Raw genomic sequence first — 26,036 nt, forward strand, 5'->3', positions numbered from 1 at the left:
TCCTTTGGCTGGGTTTCAATGTGGAGTAGTAATGTAGCCATCCTCTGTGGTTCAATGTGGAGTAGTAATGTAGCCATCCTCTGTGGTTCAATGTAGAGTAGTAATGTAGCCATCCTCTGTGGTTCAATGTAGAGTAGTAATGTAGCCATCCTATAGCTGTGGTTCAATGTGGACTAGTAATGTAGCCATCCTCTGTGGTTCAATGTGGAGTAGTACATTTACATTTACATTTAAGTCATTTAGCAGACGCTCTTATCCAGAGCGACTTACAAATTGGTGCATACACCTTATGACATCCAATGGAACAGCCACTTTACAATAGTGCATCTAAATCTTTTTAGGGGGGTGAGAAGGATTACTTATCCTATCCTAGGTATTCCTTAAAGAGGTGGGGTTTCAGGTGTCTCCGGAAGGTGGTGATTGACTCCGCTGTCCTGGCGTCGTGGGGGAGTTTGTTCCACCATTGGGGGGCCAGAGCAGCGAACAGTTTTGACTGGGCTGAGCGGGAACTGTACTTCCTCAGTGGTAGGGAGGCGAGCAGGCCAGAGGTGGATGAACGCAGTGCCCTTGTTTGGGTGTAGGGCCTGATCAGAGCCTGGAGGTACTGAGGTGCCGTTCCCCTCACAGCTCCGTAGGCAAGCACCATGGTCTTGTAGCGGATGTGGTTCAATGTAGTAATGTAGTAATGTAGCCATCCTCTGTGGTTCAATGTAGAGTAGTGATGTACCCATCCTCTGTGGTTCAATGTGGAGTAGTAATGTAGCCATCCTCTGTGGTTCAATGTGGAGTAGTAATGTAGCCATCCTCTGTGGTTCAATGTGGAGTAGTAATGTAGCCATCCTCTGGCTGGGTTTCAATGTGTAGTAGTAATGTAGCCATCCTCTGTGGTTCAATGTGGAGTAGTAATGTAGCCATCCTCTGTGGTTCAATGTGGAGTAGTAATGTAGCCATCCTCTGTGGTTCAATGTGGAGTAGTAATGTAGCCATCCTCTGTGGTTCAATGTGGAGTAGTAATGTAGCCATCCTCTGGCTGGGTTTCAATGTGTAGTAGTAATGTAGCCATCCTCTGTGGTTCAATGTGGAGTAGTAATGTAGCCATCCTCTGTGGTTCAATGTGGAGTAGTTATGTAGCCATCCTATAGCTGTGGTTCAATGTGGAGTAGTAATGTAGCCATCCTATAGCTGTGGTTCAATGTGGAGTAGTAATGTAGCCATCCTCTGGCTGGGTTTCAATGTGGAGTAGTAATGTAGCCATCCTCTGTGGTTCAATGTGGAGTAGTAATGTAGCCATCCTCTGTGGTTCAATGTGGAGTAGTTATGTAGCCATCCTCTGTGGTTCAATGTGGAGTAGTAATGTAGCCATCCTCTGTCTGTGGTTCAATCACCAGACTGCTGGTCTATTCTACAATACTATCACCAGAGTACTGCTCTGTTCTACAGGGCTCTCACTGCCCTCTAGTGGATACTGTGATACTGCACTAAGTCCTCCTCTCTTCTCCCTCATCCTCCCCTCTTCTCCCTCATCCTCCTCTCTTCTCCCTCATCTTCCTCCTCTCTTCTCCCTCCTCCTCCTCTCTTCTCCCTCCTCCTCCTCTCTTCTCCCTCATCCTCCTCTCTTCTCCCTCATCCTCCTCTCTTCTCCCTCATCCTCCTCTCTTCTCCCTCCCCCTCCTCTCTTCCTCCCCCTCCTCTCTTCCTCCCCCTCCTCTCTGCCTCCCCCTCCTCTCCTTCTCTCTCCCTCCCCCTCCTCTCTTCTCCTTCCCCCTCCTCTCTTCTCCCTCCTCTCTTCCTCCCCCCTCTATTCCTCATCATCCTCTCTTCTACCCTCTTTCTCCTCTTTCCCCCTCCTTCTTTCTCCATACCTCCTCTTCTCCCCCCTCCTCTTCCACCTCGTCCTCCTCCAGACTTCTACAAGCCAGCTGTGTCTCACAGAGATCTGAACAGTCGGAACATTCTGGTGAAGAATGACGGAACGTGTGTCATCATCGACTTTGGCCTCTCCATGAAGTTGACGGGGAACCGGTCGGTACGACAGGGAGAGGAGGAGAACGCTGCCATCAGTGAGGTGAGACCATAGAACCCTTTGAAACCAATTTAATCAGTGAGGTGAGACCATAGAACCCTTTGAAACCCATGTCATCAGTGAGGGGAGACCATAGAACCCTTTGAAACCCATGTCATCAGTGAGGGGAGACCATAGAACCCTTTGAAACCCATGTCATCAGGGACGTGAGACCATAGAACCCTTTGAAACCCATGTCATCAGTGAGGGGAGACCATAGAACCCTTTGGAACCCATGTCATCAGTGAGGTGAGACCATAGAACCCTTTGGAACCCATGTCATCAGGGAGGTGAGACCATAGAACCCTTTGAAACCCATGTCATCAGGGAGGTGAGACCATAGAACCCTTTGAAACCAATTTAATCAGTGAGGTGAGACCATAGAACCCTTTGAAACCCATGTCATCAGTGAGGGGAGACCATAGAACCCTTTGGAACCCATGTCATCAGGGAGGTGAGACCATAGAAGCCTTTGAAACCCATGTCATCAGGGAGGTGAGACCATAGAACCCTTTGAAACCCATGTCATCAGTGAGGGGAGACCATAGAACCCTTTGGAACCCATGTCATCAGTGAGGTGAGACCATAGAACCCTTTGGAACCCATGTCATCAGGGAGGTGAGACCATAGAACCCTTTGAAACCCATGTCATCAGGGAGGTGAGACCATAGAACCCTTTGAAACCCATGTCATCAGGGACGTGAGACCATAGAACCCTTTGAAACCCATGTCATCAGTGAGGGAGACCATAGAACCCTTTGGAACCCATGTCATCAGTGAGGTGAGACCATAGAACCCTTTGGAACCCATGTCATCAGGGAGGTGAGACCATAGAACCCTTTGAAACCCATGTCATCAGGGAGGTGAGACCATAGAACCCTTTGAAACCAATTTAATCAGTGAGGTGAGACCATAGAACCCTTTGAAACCAATGTCATCAGTGAGGTGAGACCATAGAACCCTTTGAAACCCATGTCATCAGGGAGGTGAGACCATAGAACCCTTTGAAACCCATGTCATCAGGGGGGTGAGACCATAGAACCCTTTGAAACCCATGTCATCAGTGAGGGAGACCATAGAACCCTTTGGAACCCATGTCATCAGTGAGGAGAGACCATAGAACCCTTTGAAACCCATGTCATCAGTGAGGTGAGACCATAGAAGCCTTTGAAACCAATTTAATCAGTGAGGTGAGACCATAGAACCCTTTGAAACCCATGTCATCAGGGAGGTGAGACCATAGAACCCTTTGAAACCCATGTCATCAGTGAGGTGAGACCATAGAACCCTTTGAAACCAATTTAACCAGTGAGGTGAGACCATAGAACCCTTTGAAACCCATGTCATCAGTGAGGTGAGACCATAGAACCCTTTGGAACCAATTTAATCAGTGAGGTGAGACCATAGAACCCTTTGAAACCTGTGTCATCAGTGAGGTGAGACCATAGAACCCTTTGAAACCAATTTAACCAGTGAGGTGAGACCATAGAACCCTTGTCATCAGTGAGGTGAGACCATAGAACCCTTTGGAACCAATTTAATCAGTGAGGTGAGACCATAGAACCCTTTGAAACCCATGTCATCAGTGAGGTGAGACCATAGAACCCTTTGGAACCAATGTAATCAGTGAGGTGAGACCATAGAACCCTTTGGAACCCAATTTAATCAGTGAGGTGAGACCATAGAACCCTTTGGAACCCATGTCATCAGTGAGGTGAGACCATAGAACCCTTTGAAACCAATGTAATCAGTGAGGGAGACCATAGAACCCTTGTTTGAAACCAATTTATTCAGTGAGTGGGGAGACCATAGAACCCTTTGAAACCCATGTCATCAGTGAGGGAGACCATAAAACCCTTTGAAACCCATGTCATCAGTGAGGTGAGACCATAGAACCCTTTGAAACCAATTTAATCAGTGAGGTGAGACCATAGAACCCTTTGAAACCAATTTAATCAGTGAGGTGAGACCATAGAACCCTTTGAAATCCATGTCATCAGTGAGGTGAGACCATAGAACCCTTTGAAACCAATTTAATCAGTGAGGTGAGACCATAGAACCCTTTGAAACCAATTTAATCAGTGAGGTGAGACCATAGAACCCTTTGAAATCCATGTCATCAGTGAGGTGAGACCATAGAACCCTTTGAAACCAATTTAATCAGTGAGATGAGACCATAGAACCCTTTGAAACCAATTTAATCAGTGAGGTGAGACCATAGAACCCTTTGAAACCCATGTCATCAGTGAGGTGAGACCATAGAACCCTTTGGAACCCATGTAATCAGTGAGGTGAGACCATAAAACCCTTTGAAACCCATGTCATCAGTGAGGGGAGACCATAGAACCCTTTGAAACCAATTTAATCAGTGAGGTGAGACCATAGAACCCTTTGAAACCAATTGAATCAGTGAGGGGAGACCATAGAACCCTTTGGAACCCATGTAATCAGTGAGGTGAGACCATAAAACCCTTTGAAACCCATGTCATCAGTGAGGGGAGACCATAGAACCCTTTGAAACCAATGTAATCAGTGAGGTGAGACCATAGAACCCTTTGGAACCCATGTCATCAGTGAGGTGAGACCATAGAACCCTTTGGAACCCATGTCATCAGTGAGGGGAGACCATAGAACCCTTTGAAACCAATTTAATCAGTGAGGGGAGACCATAGAACCCTTTGAAACCAATTTAAGCAGTGAGGGAGCCATAGAACCCTTTGAAACCCATGTCATCAGTGAGGTGAGACCATAGAACCCTTTGAAACCAATTTAAGCAGTGAGGGGAGACCATAGAACCCTTTGAAACCAATTTAAGCAGTGAGGGGAGACCATAGAACCCTTTGAAACCCATGTCATCAGTGAGGTGAGACCATAGAACCCTTTGAAACCCATGACATCAGTGAGGAGAGACCATAGAACCCTTTGAAACCCATGTCATCAGTGAGGTGAGACCATAGAACCCTTTGGAACCCATGTCATCAGGGAGGTGAGGCTATAGAACCCTTTGAAACCCATGTCATCAGTGAGGTGATACCATAGAACCCTTTGAAACCCATGTCATCAGTGAGGTGAGACCATAGAACCCTTTGAAACCCATGTCATCAGGGACGTGAGACCATAGAACCCTTTGAAACCCATGTCATCAGTGAGGGGAGACCATAGAACCCTTTGGAACCCATGTCATCAGTGAGGTGAGACCATAGAACCCTTTGGAACCCATGTCATCAGGGAGGTGAGACCATAGAACCCTTTGAAACCCATGTCATCAGGGAGGTGAGACCATAGAACCCTTTGAAACCAATTTAATCAGTGAGGTGAGACCATAGAACCCTTTGAAACCCATGTCATCAGTGAGGGGAGACCATAGAACCCTTTGAAACCCATGTCATCAGTGAGGTGAGACCATAGAACCCTTTGAAACCCATGTCATCAGTGAGGGGAGACCATAGAACCCTTTGGAACCCATGTCATCAGGGAGGTGAGACCATAGAAGCCTTTGAAACCCATGTCATCAGGGAGGTGAGACCATAGAACCCTTTGAAACCCATGTCATCAGTGAGGGGAGACCATAGAACCCTTTGGAACCCATGTCATCAGTGAGGTGAGACCATAGAACCCTTTGGAACCCATGTCATCAGGGAGGTGAGACCATAGAACCCTTTGAAACCCATGTCATCAGGGAGGTGAGACCATAGAACCCTTTGAAACCCATGTCATCAGGGACGTGAGACCATAGAACCCTTTGAAACCCATGTCATCAGTGAGGGGAGACCATAGAACCCTTTGGAACCCATGTCATCAGTGAGGTGAGACCATAGAACCCTTTGGAACCCATGTCATCAGGGAGGTGAGACCATAGAACCCTTTGAAACCCATGTCATCAGGGAGGTGAGACCATAGAACCCTTTGAAACCAATTTAATCAGTGAGGTGAGACCATAGAACCCTTTGAAACCAATGTCATCAGTGAGGTGAGACCATAGAACCCTTTGAAACCCATGTCATCAGGGAGGTGAGACCATAGAACCCTTTGAAACCCATGTCATCAGGGGGGTGAGACCATAGAACCCTTTGAAACCCATGTCATCAGTGAGGGGAGACCATAGAACCCTTTGGAACCCATGTCATCAGTGAGGAGAGACCATAGAACCCTTTGAAACCCATGTCATCAGTGAGGTGAGACCATAGAACCCTTTGAAACCAATTTAATCAGTGAGGTGAGACCATAGAACCCTTTGAAACCCATGTCATCAGGGAGGTGAGACCATAGAACCCTTTGAAACCCATGTCATCAGTGAGGTGAGACCATAGAACCCTTTGAAACCAATTTAACCAGTGAGGTGAGACCATAGAACCCTTTGAAACCCATGTCATCAGTGAGGTGAGACCATAGAACCCTTTGGAACCAATTTAATCAGTGAGGTGAGACCATAGAACCCTTTGAAACCCGTGTCATCAGTGAGGTGAGACCATAGAACCCTTTGAAAACAATTTAACCAGTGAGGTGAGACCATAGAACCCTTGTCATCAGTGAGGTGAGACCATAGAACCCTTTGGAACCAATTTAATCAGTGAGGTGAGACCATAGAACCCTTTGAAACCCATGTCATCAGTGAGGTGAGACCATAGAACCCTTTGGAACCCATGTCATCAGTGAGGGGAGACCATAGAACCCTTTGGAACCCATGTCATCAGTGAGGGGAGACCATAGAACCCTTTGAAACCAATTTATTCAGTGAGGGGAGACCATAGAACCCTTTGAAACCAATTTATTCAGTGAGTGGAGACCATAGAACCCTTTGAAACCCATGTCATCAGTGAGGTGAGACCATAAAACCCTTTGAAACCCATGTCATCAGGGAGGTGAGACCATAGAACCCTTTGAAACCAATTTAATCAGTGAGGTGAGACCATAGAACCCTTTGAAACCAATTTAATCAGTGAGGTGAGACCATAGAACCCTTTGAAATCCATGTCATCAGTGAGGTGAGACCATAGAACCCTTTGAAACCAATTTAATCAGTGAGGTGAGACCATAGAACCCTTTGAAACCAATTTAATCAGTGAGGTGAGACCATAGAACCCTTTGAAATCCATGTCATCAGTGAGGTGAGACCATAGAACCCTTTGAAACCAATTTAATCAGTGAGATGAGACCATAGAACCCTTTGAAACCAATTTAATCAGTGAGGTGAGACCATAGAACCCTTTGAAACCCATGTCATCAGTGAGGTGAGACCATAGAACCCTTTGGAACCCATGTAATCAGTGAGGTGAGACCATAAAACCCTTTGAAACCCATGTCATCAGGGAGACCATAGAACCCTTTGAAACCAATTTAATCAGTGAGGTGAGACCATAGAACTTTGAAACCAATTGAATCAGTGAGGGAGACCATAGAACCCTTTGGAACCCATGTAATCAGTGATGTCATCAGTGAGGGAGACCATAGAACCCTTTGAAACCAATGTAATCAGTGAGGTGAGACCATAGAACCCTTTGAAACCCATGTCATCAGTGAGGTGAGACCATAGAACCCTTTGAAACCCATGTCATCAGTGAGGGGAGACCATAGAACCCTTTGGAACCCATGTCATCAGTGAGGGAGACCATAGAACCCTTTGGAACCCATGTCATCAGTGAGGTGAGACCATAGAACCCTTTGAAACCATAGAACCCTTTGAAACCCATGTCATCAGTGAGGTGAGACCATAGAACCCTTTGAAACCCATGTCATCAGGGACGTGAGACCATAGAACCCTTTGAAACCCATGTCATCAGTGAGGGGAGACCATAGAACCCTTTGGAACCCATGTCATCAGTGAGGTGAGACCATAGAACCCTTTGGAACCCATGTCATCAGGGAGGTGAGACCATAGAACCCTTTGAAACCCATGTCATCAGGGAGGTGAGACCATAGAACCCTTTGAAACCAATTTAATCAGTGAGGTGAGACCATAGAACCCTTTGAAACCAATGTCATCAGTGAGGTGAGACCATAGAACCCTTTGAAACCCATGTCATCAGTGAGGTGAGACCATAGAACCCTTTGAAACCCATGTCATCAGTGAGGTGAGACCATAGAACCCTTTGAAACCCATGTCATCAGTGAGGGAGACCATAGAACCCTTTGGAACCCATGTCATCAGTGAGGAGAGACCATAGAACCCTTTGAAACCCATGTCATCAGTGAGGTGAGACCATAGAACCCTTTGAAACCAATTTAATCAGTGAGGTGAGACCATAGAACCCTTTGAAACCCATGTCATCAGGAGGTGAGACCATAGAACCCTTTGAAACCCATGTCATCAGTGAGGTGAGACCATAGAACCCTTTGAAACCAATTTAACCAGTGAGGTGAGACCATAGAACCCTTTGAAACCCATGTCATCAGTGAGGTGAGACCATAGAACCCTTTGGAACCAATTTAATCAGTGAGGTGAGACCATAGAACCCTTTGAAACCCGTGTCATCAGTGAGGTGAGACCATAGAACCCTTTGAAAACAATTTAACCAGTGAGGTGAGACCATAGAACCCTTGTCATCAGTGAGGTGAGACCATAGAACCCTTTGGAACCAATTTAATCAGTGAGGTGAGACCATAGAACCCTTTGAAACCCATGTCATCAGTGAGGTGAGACCATAGAACCCTTTGGAACCCATGTCATCAGTGAGGGAGACCATAGAACCCTTTGGAACCCATGTCATCAGTGAGGGAGACCATAGAACCCTTTGAAACCAATTTATTCAGTGAGGGAGACCATAGAACCCTTTGAAACCAATTTATTCAGTGAGTGGAGACCATAGAACCCTTTGAAACCCATGTCATCAGTGAGGTGAGACCATAAAACCCTTTGAAACCCATGTCATCAGGGAGGTGAGACCATAGAACCCTTTGAAACCAATTTAATCAGTGAGGTGAGACCATAGAACCCTTTGAAACCAATTTAATCAGTGAGGTGAGACCATAGAACCCTTTGAAATCCATGTCATCAGTGAGGTGAGACCATAGAACCCTTTGAAACCAATTTAATCAGTGAGGTGAGACCATAGAACCCTTTGAAACCAATTTAATCAGTGAGGTGAGACCATAGAACCCTTTGAAATCCATGTCATCAGTGAGGTGAGACCATAGAACCCTTTGAAACCAATTTAATCAGTGAGATGAGACCATAGAACCCTTTGAAACCAATTTAATCAGTGAGGTGAGACCATAGAACCCTTTGAAACCCATGTCATCAGTGAGGTGAGACCATAGAACCCTTTGGAACCCATGTAATCAGTGAGGTGAGACCATAAAACCCTTTGAAACCCATGTCATCAGTGAGGGAGACCATAGAACCCTTTGAAACCAATTTAATCAGTGAGGTGAGACCATAGAACCCTTTGAAACCAATTGAATCAGTGAGGGGAGACCATAGAACCCTTTGGAACCCATGTAATCAGTGAGGTGAGACCATAAAACCCTTTGAAACCCATGTCATCAGTGAGGGGAGACCATAGAACCCTTTGAAACCAATGTAATCAGTGAGGTGAGACCATAGAACCCTTTGGAACCCATGTCATCAGTGAGGTGAGACCATAGAACCCTTTGGAACCCATGTCATCAGTGAGGGGAGACCATAGAACCCTTTGAAACCAATTTAATCAGTGAGGGGAGACCATAGAACCCTTTGAAACCAATTTAAGCAGTGAGGGGAGACCATAGAACCCTTTGAAACCCATGTCATCAGTGAGGTGAGACCATAGAACCCTTTGAAACCAATTTAAGCAGTGAGGGGAGACCATAGAACCCTTTGAAACCAATTTAAGCAGTGAGGGGAGACCATAGAACCCTTTGAAACCCATGTCATCAGTGAGGTGAGACCATAGAACCCTTTGAAACCCATGACATCAGTGAGGAGAGACCATAGAACCCTTTGAAACCCATGTCATCAGTGAGGTGAGACCATAGAACCCTTTGGAACCCATGTCATCAGGGAGGTGAGGCTATAGAACCCTTTGAAACCCATGTCATCAGTGAGGTGATACCATAGAACCCTTTGAAACCCATGTCATCAGTGAGGTGAGACCATAGAACCCTTTGAAACCCATGTCATCAGGGACGTGAGACCATAGAACCCTTTGAAACCCATGTCATCAGTGAGGGGAGACCATAGAACCCTTTGGAACCCATGTCATCAGTGAGGTGAGACCATAGAACCCTTTGGAACCCATGTCATCAGGAGGTGAGACCATAGAACCCTTTGAAACCCATGTCATCAGGGAGGTGAGACCATAGAACCCTTTGAAACCAATTTAATCAGTGAGGTGAGACCATAGAACCCTTTGAAACCCATGTCATCAGTGAGGGAGACCATAGAACCCTTTGAAACCCATGTCATCAGTGAGGTGAGACCATAGAACCCTTTGAAACCCATGTCATCAGTGAGGGGAGACCATAGAACCCTTTGGAACCCATGTCATCAGGGAGGTGAGACCATAGAAGCCTTTGAAACCCATGTCATCAGGGAGGTGAGACCATAGAACCCTTTGAAACCCATGTCATCAGTGAGGGGAGACCATAGAACCCTTTGGAACCCATGTCATCAGTGAGGTGAGACCATAGAACCCTTTGGAACCCATGTCGTCAGGGAGGTGAGACCATAGAACCCTTTGAAACCCATGTCATCAGGGAGGTGAGACCATAGAACCCTTTGAAACCCATGTCATCAGGGACGTGAGACCATAGAACCCTTTGAAACCCATGTCATCAGTGAGGGGAGACCATAGAACCCTTTGGAACCCATGTCATCAGTGAGGTGAGACCATAGAACCCTTTGGAACCCATGTCATCAGGGAGGTGAGACCATAGAACCCTTTGAAACCCATGTCATCAGGGAGGTGAGACCATAGAACCCTTTGAAACCAATTTAATCAGTGAGGTGAGACCATAGAACCCTTTGAAACCAATGTCATCAGTGAGGTGAGACCATAGAACCCTTTGAAACCCATGTCATCAGGGAGGTGAGACCATAGAACCCTTTGAAACCCATGTCATCAGGGGGGTGAGACCATAGAACCCTTTGAAACCCATGTCATCAGTGAGGGGAGACCATAGAACCCTTTGGAACCCATGTCATCAGTGAGGAGAGACCATAGAACCCTTTGAAACCCATGTCATCAGTGAGGTGAGACCATAGAACCCTTTGAAACCCATGTCATCAGGGAGGTGAGACCATAGAACCCTTTGAAACCCATGTCATCAGTGAGGTGAGACCATAGAACCCTTTGAAACCAATTTAACCAGTGAGGTGAGACCATAGAACCCTTTGAAACCCATGTCATCAGTGAGGTGAGACCATAGAACCCTTTGGAACCAATTTAATCAGTGAGGTGAGACCATAGAACCCTTTGAAACCCGTGTCATCAGTGAGGTGAGACCATAGAACCCTTTGAAACCAATTTAACCAGTGAGGTGAGACCATAGAACCCTTGTCATCAGTGAGGTGAGACCATAGAACCCTTTGGAACCAATTTAATCAGTGAGGTGAGACCATAGAACCCTTTGAAACCCATGTCATCAGTGAGGTGAGACCATAGAACCCTTTGGAACCAATGTAATCAGTGAGGTGAGACCATAGAACCCTTTGGAACCCATGTCATCAGTGAGGGGAGACCATAGAACCCTTTGGAACCCATGTCATCAGTGAGGGGAGACCATAGAACCCTTTGAAACCAATTTATTCAGTGAGGGGAGACCATAGAACCCTTTGAAACCAATTTATTCAGTGAGTGGAGACCATAGAACCCTTTGAAACCCATGTCATCAGTGAGGTGAGACCATAAAACCCTTTGAAACCCATGTCATCAGGGAGGTGAGACCATAGAACCCTTTGAAACCAATTTAATCAGTGAGGTGAGACCATAGAACCCTTTGAAACCAATTTAATCAGTGAGGTGAGACCATAGAACCCTTTGAAATCCATGTCATCAGTGAGGTGAGACCATAGAACCCTTTGAAACCAATTTAATCAGTGAGGTGAGACCATAGAACCCTTTGAAACCAATTTAATCAGTGAGGTGAGACCATAGAACCCTTTGAAATCCATGTCATCAGTGAGGTGAGACCATAGAACCCTTTGAAACCAATTTAATCAGTGAGATGAGACCATAGAACCCTTTGAAACCAATTTAATCAGTGAGGTGAGACCATAGAACCCTTTGAAACCCATGTCATCAGTGAGGTGAGACCATAGAACCCTTTGGAACCCATGTAATCAGTGAGGTGAGACCATAAAACCCTTTGAAACCCATGTCATCAGTGAGGGGAGACCATAGAACCCTTTGAAACCAATTTAATCAGTGAGGTGAGACCATAGAACCCTTTGAAACCAATTGAATCAGTGAGGGAGACCATAGAACCCTTTGAAACCAATTTATTCAGTGAGGGGAGACTATAGAACCCTTTGAAACCAATGTAATCAGTGAGGTGAGACCATAGAACCCTTTGGAACCCATGTCATCAGTGAGGTGAGACCATAGAACCCTTTGGAACCCATGTCATCAGTGAGGGGAGACCATAGAACCCTTTGAAACCAATTTAATCAGTGAGGGAGACCATAGAACCCTTTGAAACCAATTTAAACAGTGAGGGGAGACCATAGAACCCTTTGAAACCCATGTCATCAGTGAGGTGAGACCATAGAACCCTTTGAAACCAATTTAAGCAGTGAGGGGAGACCATAGAACCCTTTGAAACCAATTTAAGCAGTGAGGGAGACCATAGAACCCTTTGAAACCCATGTCATCAGTGAGGTGAGACCATAGAACCCTTTGAAACCCATGACATCAGTGAGGAGAGACCATAGAACCCTTTGAAACCCATGTCATCAGTGAGGTGAGACCATAGAACCCTTTGGAACCCATGTCATCAGGGAGGTGAGGCTATAGAACCCTTTGAAACCCATGTCATCAGTGAGGTGATACCATAGAACCCTTTGAAACCCATGTCATCAGTGAGGTGAGACCATAGAACCCTTTGAAACCCATGTCATCAGTGAGGTGAGACCATAGAACCCTTTGAAACCAATTTAATCAGTGAGGTGAGACCATATAACCCTTTAAAACCAATTTAATCAGTGAGGTGAGACCATAGAACCCTTTGAAATCCATGTCATCGGTGAGGTGAGACCATAGAACCCTTTGAAACCAATTTAATCAGTGAGGTGAGACCATAGAACCCTTTGAAACCCATGTCATCAGTGAGGTGATACCATAGAACCCTTTGAAACCCATGTCATCAGTGAGGTGAGACCATAGAACCCTTTGAAACCCATGTCATCAGTGAGGTGAGACCATAGAACCCTTTGAAACCCATGTCATCAGTGAGGGGAGACCATAGAACCCTTTGAAACCAATTTAATCAGTGAGGTGAGGCCATAGAACCCTTTGGAACCCATGTAATCAGTGAGGTGAGACCATAGAATCAAATCAAATCAAATCAAATGAGACCATAGAACCCTTTGAAACCCATGTCATCAGTGAGGTGAGACCATAGAACCCTTTGAAACCAATTTAATCAGTGAGGTGAGACCATATAACCCTTTAAAACCAATTTAATCAGTGAGGTGAGACCATAGAACCCTTTGAAACCCATGTCATCAGTGAGGTGAGACCATAGAACCCTTTGAAACCCATGTCATCAGTGAGGTGAGACCATAGAACCCTTTGAAACCCATGTCATCAGTGAGGGGAGACCATAGAACCCTTTGAAACCAATTTAATCAGTGAGGTGAGACCATAGAACCCTTTGAAATCCATGTCATCAGTGAGGTGAGACCATAGAACCCTTTGAAACCAATTTAATCAGTGAGGTGAGACCATAGAACCCTTTGAAACCAATTTAATCAGTGAGGTGAGACCATAGAACCCTTTGAAATCCATGTCATCAGTGAGGTGAGACCATAGAACCCTTTGAAACCAATTTAATCAGTGAGATGAGACCATAGAACCCTTTGAAACCAATTTAATCAGTGAGGTGAGACCATAGAACCCTTTGAAACCCATGTCATCAGTGAGGTGAGACCATAGAACCCTTTGGAACCCATGTAATCAGTGAGGTGAGACCATAAAACCCTTTGAAACCCATGTCATCAGTGAGGGGAGACCATAGAACCCTTTGAAACCAATTTAATCAGTGAGGTGAGACCATAGAACCCTTTGAAACCAATTGAATCAGTGAGGGGAGACCATAGAACCCTTTGAAACCAATTTATTCAGTGAGGGGAGACTATAGAACCCTTTGAAACCAATGTAATCAGTGAGGTGAGACCATAGAACCCTTTGGAACCCATGTCATCAGTGAGGTGAGACCATAGAACCCTTTGGAACCCATGTCATCAGTGAGGGGAGACCATAGAACCCTTTGAAACCAATTTAATCAGTGAGGGGAGACCATAGAACCCTTTGAAACCAATTTAAGCAGTGAGGGGAGACCATAGAACCCTTTGAAACCCATGTCATCAGTGAGGTGAGACCATAGAACCCTTTGAAACCAATTTAAGCAGTGAGGGAGACCATAGAACCCTTTGAAACCAATTTAAGCAGTGAGGGGAGACCATAGAACCCTTTGAAACCCATGTCATCAGTGAGGTGAGACCATAGAACCCTTTGAAACCCATGACATCAGTGAGGAGAGACCATAGAACCCTTTGAAACCCATGTCATCAGTGAGGTGAGACCATAGAACCCTTTGGAACCCATGTCATCAGGGAGGTGAGGCTATAGAACCCTTTGAAACCCATGTCATCAGTGAGGTGATACCATAGAACCCTTTGAAACCCATGTCATCAGTGAGGTGAGACCATAGAACCCTTTGAAACCCATGTCATCAGTGAGGTGAGACCATAGAACCCTTTGAAACCAATTTAATCAGTGAGGTGAGACCATATAACCCTTTAAAACCAATTTAATCAGTGAGGTGAGACCATAGAACCCTTTGAAATCCATGTCATCGGTGAGGTGAGACCATAGAACCCTTTGAAACCAATTTAATCAGTGAGGTGAGACCATAGAACCCTTTGAAACCCATGTCATCAGTGAGGTGATACCATAGAACCCTTTGAAACCCATGTCATCAGTGAGGTGAGACCATAGAACCCTTTGAAACCCATGTCATCAGTGAGGTGAGACCATAGAACCCTTTGAAACCCATGTCATCAGTGAGGGGAGACCATAGAACCCTTTGAAACCAATTTAATCAGTGAGGTGAGGCCATAGAACCCTTTGGAACCCATGTAATCAGTGAGGTGAGACCATAGAATCAAATCAAATCAAATCAAATCAAATGAGACCATAGAACCCTTTGAAACCCATGTCATCAGTGAGGTGAGACCATAGAACCCTTTGAAACCAATTTAATCAGTGAGGTGAGACCATATAACCCTTTAAAACCAATTTAATCAGTGAGGTGAGACCATAGAACCCTTTGAAACCCATGTCATCAGTGAGGTGAGACCATAGAACCCTTTGAAACCCATGTCATCAGTGAGGTGAGACCATAGAACCCTTTGAAACCCATGTCATCAGTGAGGGGAGACCATAGAACCCTTTGAAACCAATTTATTCAGTGAGGGGAGACTATAGAACCCTTTGGAACCCATGTCATCAGTGAGGGGAGACCATAGAACCCTTTGAAACCAATGTATTCAGTGAGGGGAGACCATAGAACCCTTTGAAACCAATTGAATCAGTGAGGGAGACCATAGAACCCGTTGAAACCCATGTCATCAGTGAGGAGAGACCATAGAACCCTTTGAAACCCAAGTCATCAGTGAGGTGAGACCATAGAACCCTTTGAAACCAATTTAAGCAGTGAGGGAGACCATAGAACCCTTTGAAACCAATTTAAGCAGTGAGGGAGACCATAGAACCCTTTGAAACCCATGTCATCAGTGAGGTGAGACCATAGAACCCTTTGAAACCCATGACATCAGTGAGGAGAGACCATAGAACCCTTTGAAACCCATGTCATCAGTGAGGTGAGACCATAGAACCCTTTGGAACCCATGTCATCAGGGAGGTGAGGCTATAGAACCCTTTGAAACCCATGTCATCAGTGAGGTGATACCATAGAACCCTTTGAAACCCATGTCATCAGTGAGGTGAGACCATAGAACCCTTTGAAACCCATGTCATCAGTGAGGGGAGACCATAGAACCCTTTGAAACCAATTTAATCAGTGAGGTGAGGCCATAGAACCCTTTGGAACCCATGTAATCAGTGAGGTGAGACCATAGAACCCTTTGAAACCCATGTCATCAGTGAGGGGAGACCATAGAACCCTTTGAAACCAATTTATTCAGTGAGGGGAGACTATAGAACCCTTTTGAACCCATGTCATCAGTGAGGGGAGACCATAGAACCCTTTGAAACCAATTTATTCAGTGAGGGGAGACCATAGAACCCTTTGAAACCAATTGAATCAGTGAGGGGAGACCATAGAACCCTTTGAAACCCATGTCATCAGTGAGGAGAGACCATAGAACCCTTTGAAACCCATGTTATCAGTGAGGTGAGACCATAAAACCCTTTGAAACCCATGTCATCAGGGAGGTGAGACCATAAAACCCTTTGAAACCCATGTCATCAGGGAGATGAGACCATAGAACCCTTTGAAACCAATTTAATCAGTGAGGTGAGACCATAGAACCCTTTGAAACCAATTTAATCAGTGAGGTGAGACCATAGAACCCTTTGAAACCAATTTAATCAGTGAGGTGAGACCATAGAACCCTTTGAAATCCATGTCATCAGTGAGGTGAGACCATAGAACCCTTTGAAACCAATTTAATCAGTGAGGTGAGACCATAGAACCCTTTGAAACCAATTTAATCAGTGAGGTGAGACCATAGAACCCTTTGAAATCCATGTCATCAGTGAGGTGAGACCATAGAACCCTTTGAAACCAATTTAATCAGTGAGATGAGACCATAGAACCCTTTGAAACCAATTTAATCAGTGAGGTGAGACCATAGAACCCTTTGAAACCAATTGAATCAGTGAGGGGAGACCATAGAACCCTTTGAAACCAATTTATTCAGTGAGGGGAGACTATAGAACCCTTTGAAACCAATTTAATCAGTGAGGTGAGGCCATAGAACCCTTTGGAACCCATGTAATCAGTGAGGTGAGACCATAGAACCCTTTGAAACCCATGTCATCAGTGAGGGGAGACCATAGAACCCTTTGAAACCAATTTATTCAGTGAGGGGAGACTATAGAACCCTTTGAAACCAATTGAATCAGTGAGGGGAGACCATAGAACCCTTTGAAACCAATTTATTCAGTGAGGGGAGACTATAGAACCCTTTGAAACCAATGTAATCAGTGAGGTGAGACCATAGAACCCTTTGGAACCCATGTCATCAGTGAGGGGAGACCATAGAACCCTTTGAAATCCATGTCATCGGTGAGGTGAGACCATAGAACCCTTTGAAACCAATTTAATCAGTGAGGTGAGACCATAGAACCCTTTGAAACCAATTTAATCAGTGAGGTGAGACCATAGAATCCTTTGAAACCCATGTCATCAGTGAGGTGAGACCATAGAACCCTTTGGAACCAATGTAATCAGTGAGGTGAGACCATAGAACCCTTTGGAACCCATGTCATCAGTGAGGGGAGACCATAGAACCCTTTGGAACCCATGTCATCAGTGAGGGGAGACCATAGAACCCTTTGAAACCAATTTATTCAGTGAGGGGAGACCATAGAACCCTTTGAAACCAATTTATTCAGTGAGTGGAGACCATAGAACCCTTTGAAACCCATGTCATCAGAGAGGAGAGACCATAGAACCCTTTGAAACCCATGTCATCAGTGAGGTGAGACCATAAAACCCTTTGAAACCCATGTCATCAGTGAGGTGAGACCATAGAACCCTTTGGAACCCATGTAATCAGTGAGGTGAGACCATAAACCCTTTGAAACCCATGTCATCAGTGGGGAGACCATAGAACCCTTTGAAACCAATTTATTCAGTGAGGGAGACCATAGAACCCTTTGAAACCAATTTAATCAGTGAGGGGAGACCATAGAACCCTTTGAAACCAATTTATTCAGTGAGGGAGACTATAGAACCCTTTGAAACCAATGTAATCAGTGAGGTGAGACCATAGAACCCTTTGGAACCCATGTCATCAGTGAGGTGAGACCATAGAACCCTTTGGAACCCATGTCATCAGTGAGGGAGACCATAGAACCCTTTGAAACCAATTTAATCAGTGAGGGGAGACCATAGAACCCTTTGAAACCCATGTCATCAGTGAGGTGAGACCATAGAACCCTTTGAAACCAATTTATCAGTGAGGGAGACCATAGAACCCTTTGAAACCAATTTAATCAGTGAGGTGAGACCATAGAACCCTTTGGAACCCATGTCATCAGTGAGGTGAGACCATAGAACCCTTTGAAACCCATGTCATCAGTGAGGTGAGACCATAGAACCCTTTGAAACCAATTTAATCAGTGAGGTGAGACCATAGAACCCTTTGAAACCAATGTCATCAGTGAGGTGAGACCATAGAACCCTTTGAAACCCATGTCATCAGGGAGGTGAGACCATAGAACCCTTTGAAACCCATGTCATCAGTGAGGTGAGACCATAGAACCCTTTGAAACCCATGTCATCAGTGAGGGGAGACCATAGAACCCTTTGGAACCCATGTCATCAGTGAGGTGAGACCATAGAACCCTTTGAAACCCATGTCATCAGTGAGGTGAGACCATAGAACCCTTTGAAACCCATGTCATCAGTGAGGTGAGACCATAGAACCCTTTGAAACCCATGTCATCAGTGAGGTGAGACCATAGAACCCTTTGAAACCAATTTAACCAGTGAGGTGAGACCATAGAACCCTTTGAAACCCATGTCATCAGTGAGGTGAGACCATAGAACCCTTTGGAACCAATTTAATCAGTGAGGTGAGACCATAGAACCCTTTGAAACCCATGTCATCAGTGAGGTGAGACCATAGAACCCTTTGAAACCAATTTAATCAGTGAGGGAGACCATAGAACCCTTGTCATCAGTGAGGTGAGACCATAGAACCCTTTGGAACCAATTTAATCAGTGAGGTGAGACCATAGAACCCTTTGAAACCCATGTCATCAGTGAGGTGAGACCATAGAACCCTTTGAAACCAATGTAATCAGTGAGGTGAGACCATAGAACCCTTTGGAACCCATGTCATCAGTGAGGGGAGACCATAGAACCCTTTGAAACCCATGTCATCAGTGAGGTGAGACCATAGAACCCTTTGAAACCCATGTCATCAGTGAGGTGAGACCATAGAACCCTTTGAAACCCATGTCATCAGTGTGAGACCATAGAACCCTTTGAAACCAATTTAATCAGTGAGGTGAGACCATAGAACCCTTTGAAACCAATTTAATCAGTGAGGTGAGACCATAGAACCCTTTGAAACCAATTTAATCAGTGAGGTGAGACCATAGAACCCTTTGAAACCCATGTCATCAGTGAGGTGAGACCATAGAACCCTTTGAAACCAATTTAATCAGTGAGGTGAGACCATAGAACCCTTTGAAACCAATTTAATCAGTGAGGTGAGACCATAGAACCCTTTGAAACCCATGTCATCAGTGAGGTGAGACCATAGAACCCTTTGAAACCAATTTAATCAGTGAGATGAGACCATAGAACCCTTTGAAACCAATTTAATCAGTGAGGTGAGACCATAGAACCCTTTGAAACCAATTGAATCAGTGAGGGAGACCATAGAACCCTTTGAAACCAATTTATTCAGTGAGGGAGACTATAGAACCCTTTGAAACCATTTAATCAGTGAGGTGAGACCATAGAACCCTTTGGAACCCATGTAATCAGTGAGGTGAGACCATAGAACCCTTTGAAACCCATGTCATCAGTGAGGGAGACCATAGAACCCTTTGAAACCCATTTATTCAGTGAGGGGAGACCATAGAACCCTTTGAAACCAATTGAATCAGTGAGGGGAGACCATAGAACCCTTTGAAACCAATTTATTCAGTGAGGGGAGACCATAGAACCCTTTGAAACCAATGTAATCAGTGAGGTGAGACCATAGAACCCTTTGGAACCCATGTCATCAGTGAGGGGAGACCATAGAACCCTTTGAAACCCATGTTATCAGTGAGGTGAGACCATAAAACCCTTTGAAACCCATGTCATCAGGGAGGTGAGACCATAAAACCCTTTGAAACCCATGTCATCAGTGAGATGAGACCATAGAACCCTTTGAAACCAATTTAATCAGTGAGGTGAGACCATAGAACCCTTTGAAACCAATTTAATCAGTGAGGTGAGACCATAGAACCCTTTGAAACCAATTTAATCAGTGAGGTGAGACCATAGAACCCTTTGAAATCCATGTCATCAGTGAGGTGAGACCATAGAACCCTTTGAAACCAATTTAATCAGTGAGGTGAGACCATAGAACCCTTTGAAACCAATTTAATCAGTGAGGTGAGACCATAGAACCCTTTGAAATCCATGTCATCAGTGAGGTGAGACCATAGAACCCTTTGAAACCAATTTAATCAGTGAGATGAGACCATAGAACCCTTTGAAACCAATTTAATCAGTGAGGTGAGACCATAGAACCCTTTGAAACCAATTGAATCAGTGAGGGGAGACCATAGAACCCTTTGAAACCAATTTATTCAGTGAGGGGAGACTATAGAACCCTTTGAAACCAATTTAATCAGTGAGGTGAGGCCATAGAACCCTTTGGAACCCATGTAATCAGTGAGGTGAGACCATAGAACCCTTTGAAACCCATGTCATCAGTGAGGGGAGACCATAGAACCCTTTGAAACCAATTTATTCAGTGAGGGGAGACTATAGAACCCTTTGAAACCAATTGAATCAGTGAGGGGAGACCATAGAACCCTTTGAAACCAATTTATTCAGTGAGGGGAGACTATAGAACCCTTTGAAACCAATGTAATCAGTGAGGTGAGACCATAGAACCCTTTGGAACCCATGTCATCAGTGAGGGGAGACCATAGAACCCTTTGAAACCCATGTCATCAGTGAGGTGAGACCATAGAACCCTTTGAAACCAATTTAATCAGTGAGGTGAGACCATAGAACCCTTTGAAACCAATTTAATCAGTGAGGTGAGACCATAGAACCCTTTGAAACCCATGTCATCAGTGAGGTGAGACCATAGAACCCTTTGGAACCAATGTAATCAGTGAGGTGAGACCATAGAACCCTTTGGAACCCATGTCATCAGTGAGGGGAGACCATAGAACCCTTTGGAACCCATGTCATCAGTGAGGGGAGACCATAGAACCCTTTGAAACCAATTTATTCAGTGAGGGGAGACCATAGAACCCTTTGAAACCAATTTATTCAGTGAGTGGAGACCATAGAACCCTTTGAAACCCATGTCATCAGAGAGGGAGACCATAGAACCCTTTGAAACCCATGTCATCAGTGAGGTGAGACCATAGAACCCTTTGAAACCCATGTCATCAGTGAGGTGAGACCATAGAACCCTTTGGAACCCATGTAATCAGTGAGGTGAGACCATAGAACCCTTTGAAACCCATGTCATCAGTGAGGGGAGACCATAGAACCCTTTGAAACCAATTTATTCAGTGAGGGAGACCATAGAACCCTTTGAAACCAATTGAATCAGTGAGGAGACCATAGAACCCTTTGAAACCAATTTATTCAGTGAGGGGAGACTATAGAACCCTTTGAAACCAATGTAATCAGTGAGGTGAGACCATAGAACCCTTTGGAACCCATGTCATCAGTGAGGTGAGACCATAGAACCCTTTGGAACCCATGTCATCAGTGAGGGGAGACCATAGAACCCTTTGAAACCAATTTAATCAGTGAGGGGAGACCATAGAACCCTTTGAAACCCATGTCATCAGTGAGGTGAGACCATAGAACCCTTTGAAACCAATTTAATCAGTGAGGGAGACCATAGAACCCTTTGAAACCAATTTAAGCAGTGGGGAGACCATAGAACCCTTTGGAACCCATGTCATCAGGAGGTGAGACCATAGAACCCTTTGAAACCCATGTCATCAGTGAGGTGAGACCATAGAACCCTTTGAAACCAATTTAATCAGTGAGGTGAGACCATAGAACCCTTTGAAACCAATGTCATCAGTGAGGTGAGACCATAGAACCCTTTGAAACCCATGTCATCAGTGAGGTGAGACCATAGAACCCTTTGAAACCCATGTCATCAGGGGGGTGAGACCATAGAACCCTTTGAAACCCATGTCATCAGTGAGGGGAGACCATAGAACCCTTTGGAACCCATGTCATCAGTGAGGAGAGACCATAGAACCCTTTGAAACCCATGTCATCAGTGAGGTGAGACCATAGAACCCTTTGAAACCCATGTCATCAGGGAGGTGAGACCATAGAACCCTTTGAAACCCATGTCATCAGTGAGGTGAGACCATAGAACCCTTTGAAACCAATTTAACCAGTGAGGTGAGACCATAGAACCCTTTGAAACCCATGTCATCAGTGAGGTGAGACCATAGAACCCTTTGGAACCAATTTAATCAGTGAGGTGAGACCATAGAACCCTTTGAAACCCGTGTCATCAGTGAGGTGAGACCATAGAACCCTTTGAAACCAATTTAACCAGTGAGGTGAGACCATAGAACCCTTGTCATCAGTGAGGTGAGACCATAGAACCCTTTGGAACCAATTTAATCAGTGAGGTGAGACCATAGAACCCTTTGAAACCCATGTCATCAGTGAGGTGAGACCATAGAACCCTTTGGAACCAATGTAATCAGTGAGGTGAGACCATAGAACCCTTTGGAACCCATGTCATCAGTGAGGGGAGACCATAGAACCCTTTGGAACCCATGTCATCAGTGAGGGGAGACCATAGAACCCTTTGAAACCAATTTATTCAGTGAGGGGAGACCATAGAACCCTTTGAAACCAATTTATTCAGTGAGTGGAGACCATAGAACCCTTTGAAACCCATGTCATCAGTGAGGTGAGACCATAAACCCTTTGAAACCCATGTCATCAGTGAGGTGAGACCATAGAACCCTTTGAAACCAATTTAATCAGTGAGGTGAGACCATAGAACCCTTTGAAACCAATTTAATCAGTGAGGTGAGACCATAGAACCCTTTGAAATCCATGTCATCAGTGAGGTGAGACCATAGAACCCTTTGAAACCAATTTAATCAGTGAGGTGAGACCATAGAACCCTTTGAAACCAATTTAATCAGTGAGGTGAGACCATAGAACCCTTTGAAATCCATGTCATCAGTGAGGTGAGACCATAGAACCCTTTGAAACCAATTTAATCAGTGAGATGAGACCATAGAACCCTTTGAAACCAATTTAATCAGTGAGGTGAGACCATAGAACCCTTTGAAACCCATGTCATCAGTGAGGTGAGACCATAGAACCCTTTGGAACCCATGTAATCAGTGAGGTGAGACCATAAAACCCTTTGAAACCCATGTCATCAGTGAGGGGAGACCATAGAACCCTTTGAAACCAATTTAATCAGTGAGGTGAGACCATAGAACCCTTTGAAACCAATTGAATCAGTGAGGGAGACCATAGAACCCTTTGAAACCAATTTATTCAGTGAGGGGAGACTATAGAACCCTTTGAAACCAATGTAATCAGTGAGGTGAGACCATAGAACCCTTTGGAACCCATGTCATCAGTGAGGTGAGACCATAGAACCCTTTGGAACCCATGTCATCAGTGAGGGGAGACCATAGAACCCTTTGAAACCAATTTAATCAGTGAGGGGAGACCATAGAACCCTTTGAAACCAATTTAAGCAGTGAGGGGAGACCATAGAACCCTTTGAAACCCATGTCATCAGTGAGGTGAGACCATAGAACCCTTTGAAACCAATTTAAGCAGTGAGGGGAGACCATAGAACCCTTTGAAACCAATTTAAGCAGTGAGGGAGACCATAGAACCCTTTGAAACCCATGTCATCAGTGAGGTGAGACCATAGAACCCTTTGAAACCCATGACATCAGTGAGGAGAGACCATAGAACCCTTTGAAACCCATGTCATCAGTGAGGTGAGACCATAGAACCCTTTGGAACCCATGTCATCAGGGAGGTGAGGCTATAGAACCCTTTGAAACCCATGTCATCAGTGAGGTGATACCATAGAACCCTTTGAAACCCATGTCATCAGTGAGGTGAGACCATAGAACCCTTTGAAACCCATGTCATCAGTGAGGTGAGACCATAGAACCCTTTGAAACCAATTTAATCAGTGAGGTGAGACCATATAACCCTTTAAAACCAATTTAATCAGTGAGGTGAGACCATAGAACCCTTTGAAACCATGTCATCAGTGAGGTGAGACCATAGAACCCTTTGAAACCAATTTAATCAGTGAGGTGAGACCATAGAACCCTTTGAAACCCATGTCATCAGTGAGGTGAGACCATAGAACCCTTTGAAACCCATGTCATCAGTGAGGTGAGACCATAGAACCCTTTGAAACCCATGTCATCAGTGAGGTGAGACCATAGAACCCTTTGAAACCCATGTCATCAGTGAGGGAGACCATAGAACCCTTTGAAACCAATTTAATCAGTGAGGTGAGCCATAGAACCCTTTGGAACCCATGTAATCAGTGAGGTGAGACCATAGAATCAAATCAAATCAATCAAATGAGACCATAGAACCCTTTGAAACCCATGTCATCAGTGAGGTGAGACCATAGAACCCTTTGAAACCAATTTAATCAGTGAGGTGAGACCATAACCCTTTAAAACCAATTTAATCAGTGAGGTGAGACCATAGAACCCTTTGAAACCCATGTCATCAGTGAGGTGAGACCATAGAACCCTTTGAAACCCATGTCATCAGTGAGGTGAGACCATAGAACCCTTTGAAACCCATGTCATCAGTGAGGGGAGACCATAGAACCCTTTGAAACCAATTTAATCAGTGAGGTGAGACCATAGAACCCTTTGAAATCCATGTCATCAGTGAGGTGAGACCATAGAACCCTTTGAAACCAATTTAATCAGTGAGGTGAGACCATAGAACCCTTTGAAACCAATTTAATCAGTGAGGTGAGACCATAGAACCCTTTGAAATCCATGTCATCAGTGAGGTGAGACCATAGAACCCTTTGAAACCAATTTAATCAGTGAGATGAGACCATAGAACCCTTTGAAACCAATTTAATCAGTGAGGTGAGACCATAGAACCCTTTGAAACCCATGTCATCAGTGAGGTGAGACCATAGAACCCTTTGGAACCCATGTAATCAGTGAGGTGAGACCATAAAACCCTTTGAAACCCATGTCATCAGTGAGGGAGACCATAGAACCCTTTGAAACCAATTTAATCAGTGAGGTGAGACCATAGAACCCTTTGAAACCAATTGAATCAGTGAGGGAGACCATAGAACCCTTTGAAACCAATTTATTCAGTGAGGGAGACTATAGAACCCTTTGAAACCAATGTAATCAGTGAGGTGAGACCATAGAACCCTTTGGAACCCATGTCATCAGTGAGGTGAGACCATAGAACCCTTTGGAACCCATGTCATCAGTGAGGGGAGACCATAGAACCCTTTGAAACCAATTTAATCAGTGAGGGGAGACCATAGAACCCTTTGAAACCAATTTAAGCAGTGAGGGGAGACCATAGAACCCTTTGAAACCCATGTCATCAGTGAGGTGAGACCATAGAACCCTTTGAAACCAATTTAAGCAGTGAGGGAGACCATAGAACCCTTTGAAACCAATTTAAGCAGTGAGGGGAGACCATAGAACCCTTTGAAACCCATGTCATCAGTGAGGTGAGACCATAGAACCCTTTGAAACCCATGACATCAGTGAGGAGAGACCATAGAACCCTTTGAAACCCATGTCATCAGTGAGGTGAGACCATAGAACCCTTTGGAACCCATGTCATCAGGGAGGTGAGGCTATAGAAC

At 44.8% G+C, this 26,036-nt stretch overlaps 1 protein-coding gene and 1 long non-coding RNA gene across 9 annotated transcripts in view; both read left to right on the forward strand.

The window, feature by feature from the left end:
* LOC127926210 (bone morphogenetic protein receptor type-2-like) overlaps nucleotides 1-2,092 on the forward strand; it is a gene marked incomplete at its 5' end in the record, with an annotated part of 22,086 nt that extends 19,994 nt beyond the window's left edge. Inside the window, one exon of the mRNA XM_052511663.1 lies at nucleotides 1,905-2,092. Coding sequence (XP_052367623.1) covers nucleotides 1,905-2,077 — 173 coding nt within the window. The remainder of the gene's footprint in view (nucleotides 1-1,904) is intronic.
* Nucleotides 2,093-2,404: 312 nt separating this feature from the next.
* On the forward strand, nucleotides 2,405-19,816 carry LOC127926213 (uncharacterized). 8 transcript variants are annotated; one of them, XR_008123582.1, is made up of 4 exons: nucleotides 2,405-2,721; nucleotides 8,337-8,541; nucleotides 11,314-12,041; nucleotides 19,710-19,816. It is a non-coding gene; the product is annotated as an uncharacterized LOC127926213 (long non-coding RNA). The 8 variants fall into 8 exon arrangements; XR_008123588.1 differs by lacking the exon at nucleotides 2,405-2,721 and adding an exon at nucleotides 2,896-2,925; XR_008123580.1 differs by lacking the exon at nucleotides 2,405-2,721 and adding an exon at nucleotides 2,996-3,048.
* The last annotated feature ends 6,220 nt before the right edge of the window (nucleotides 19,817-26,036 follow it).

This window comes from Oncorhynchus keta, unplaced genomic scaffold, assembly GCF_023373465.1.
Source record: "Oncorhynchus keta strain PuntledgeMale-10-30-2019 unplaced genomic scaffold, Oket_V2 Un_contig_7176_pilon_pilon, whole genome shotgun sequence".
Lineage (NCBI taxonomy): Eukaryota > Metazoa > Chordata > Actinopteri > Salmoniformes > Salmonidae > Oncorhynchus > Oncorhynchus keta.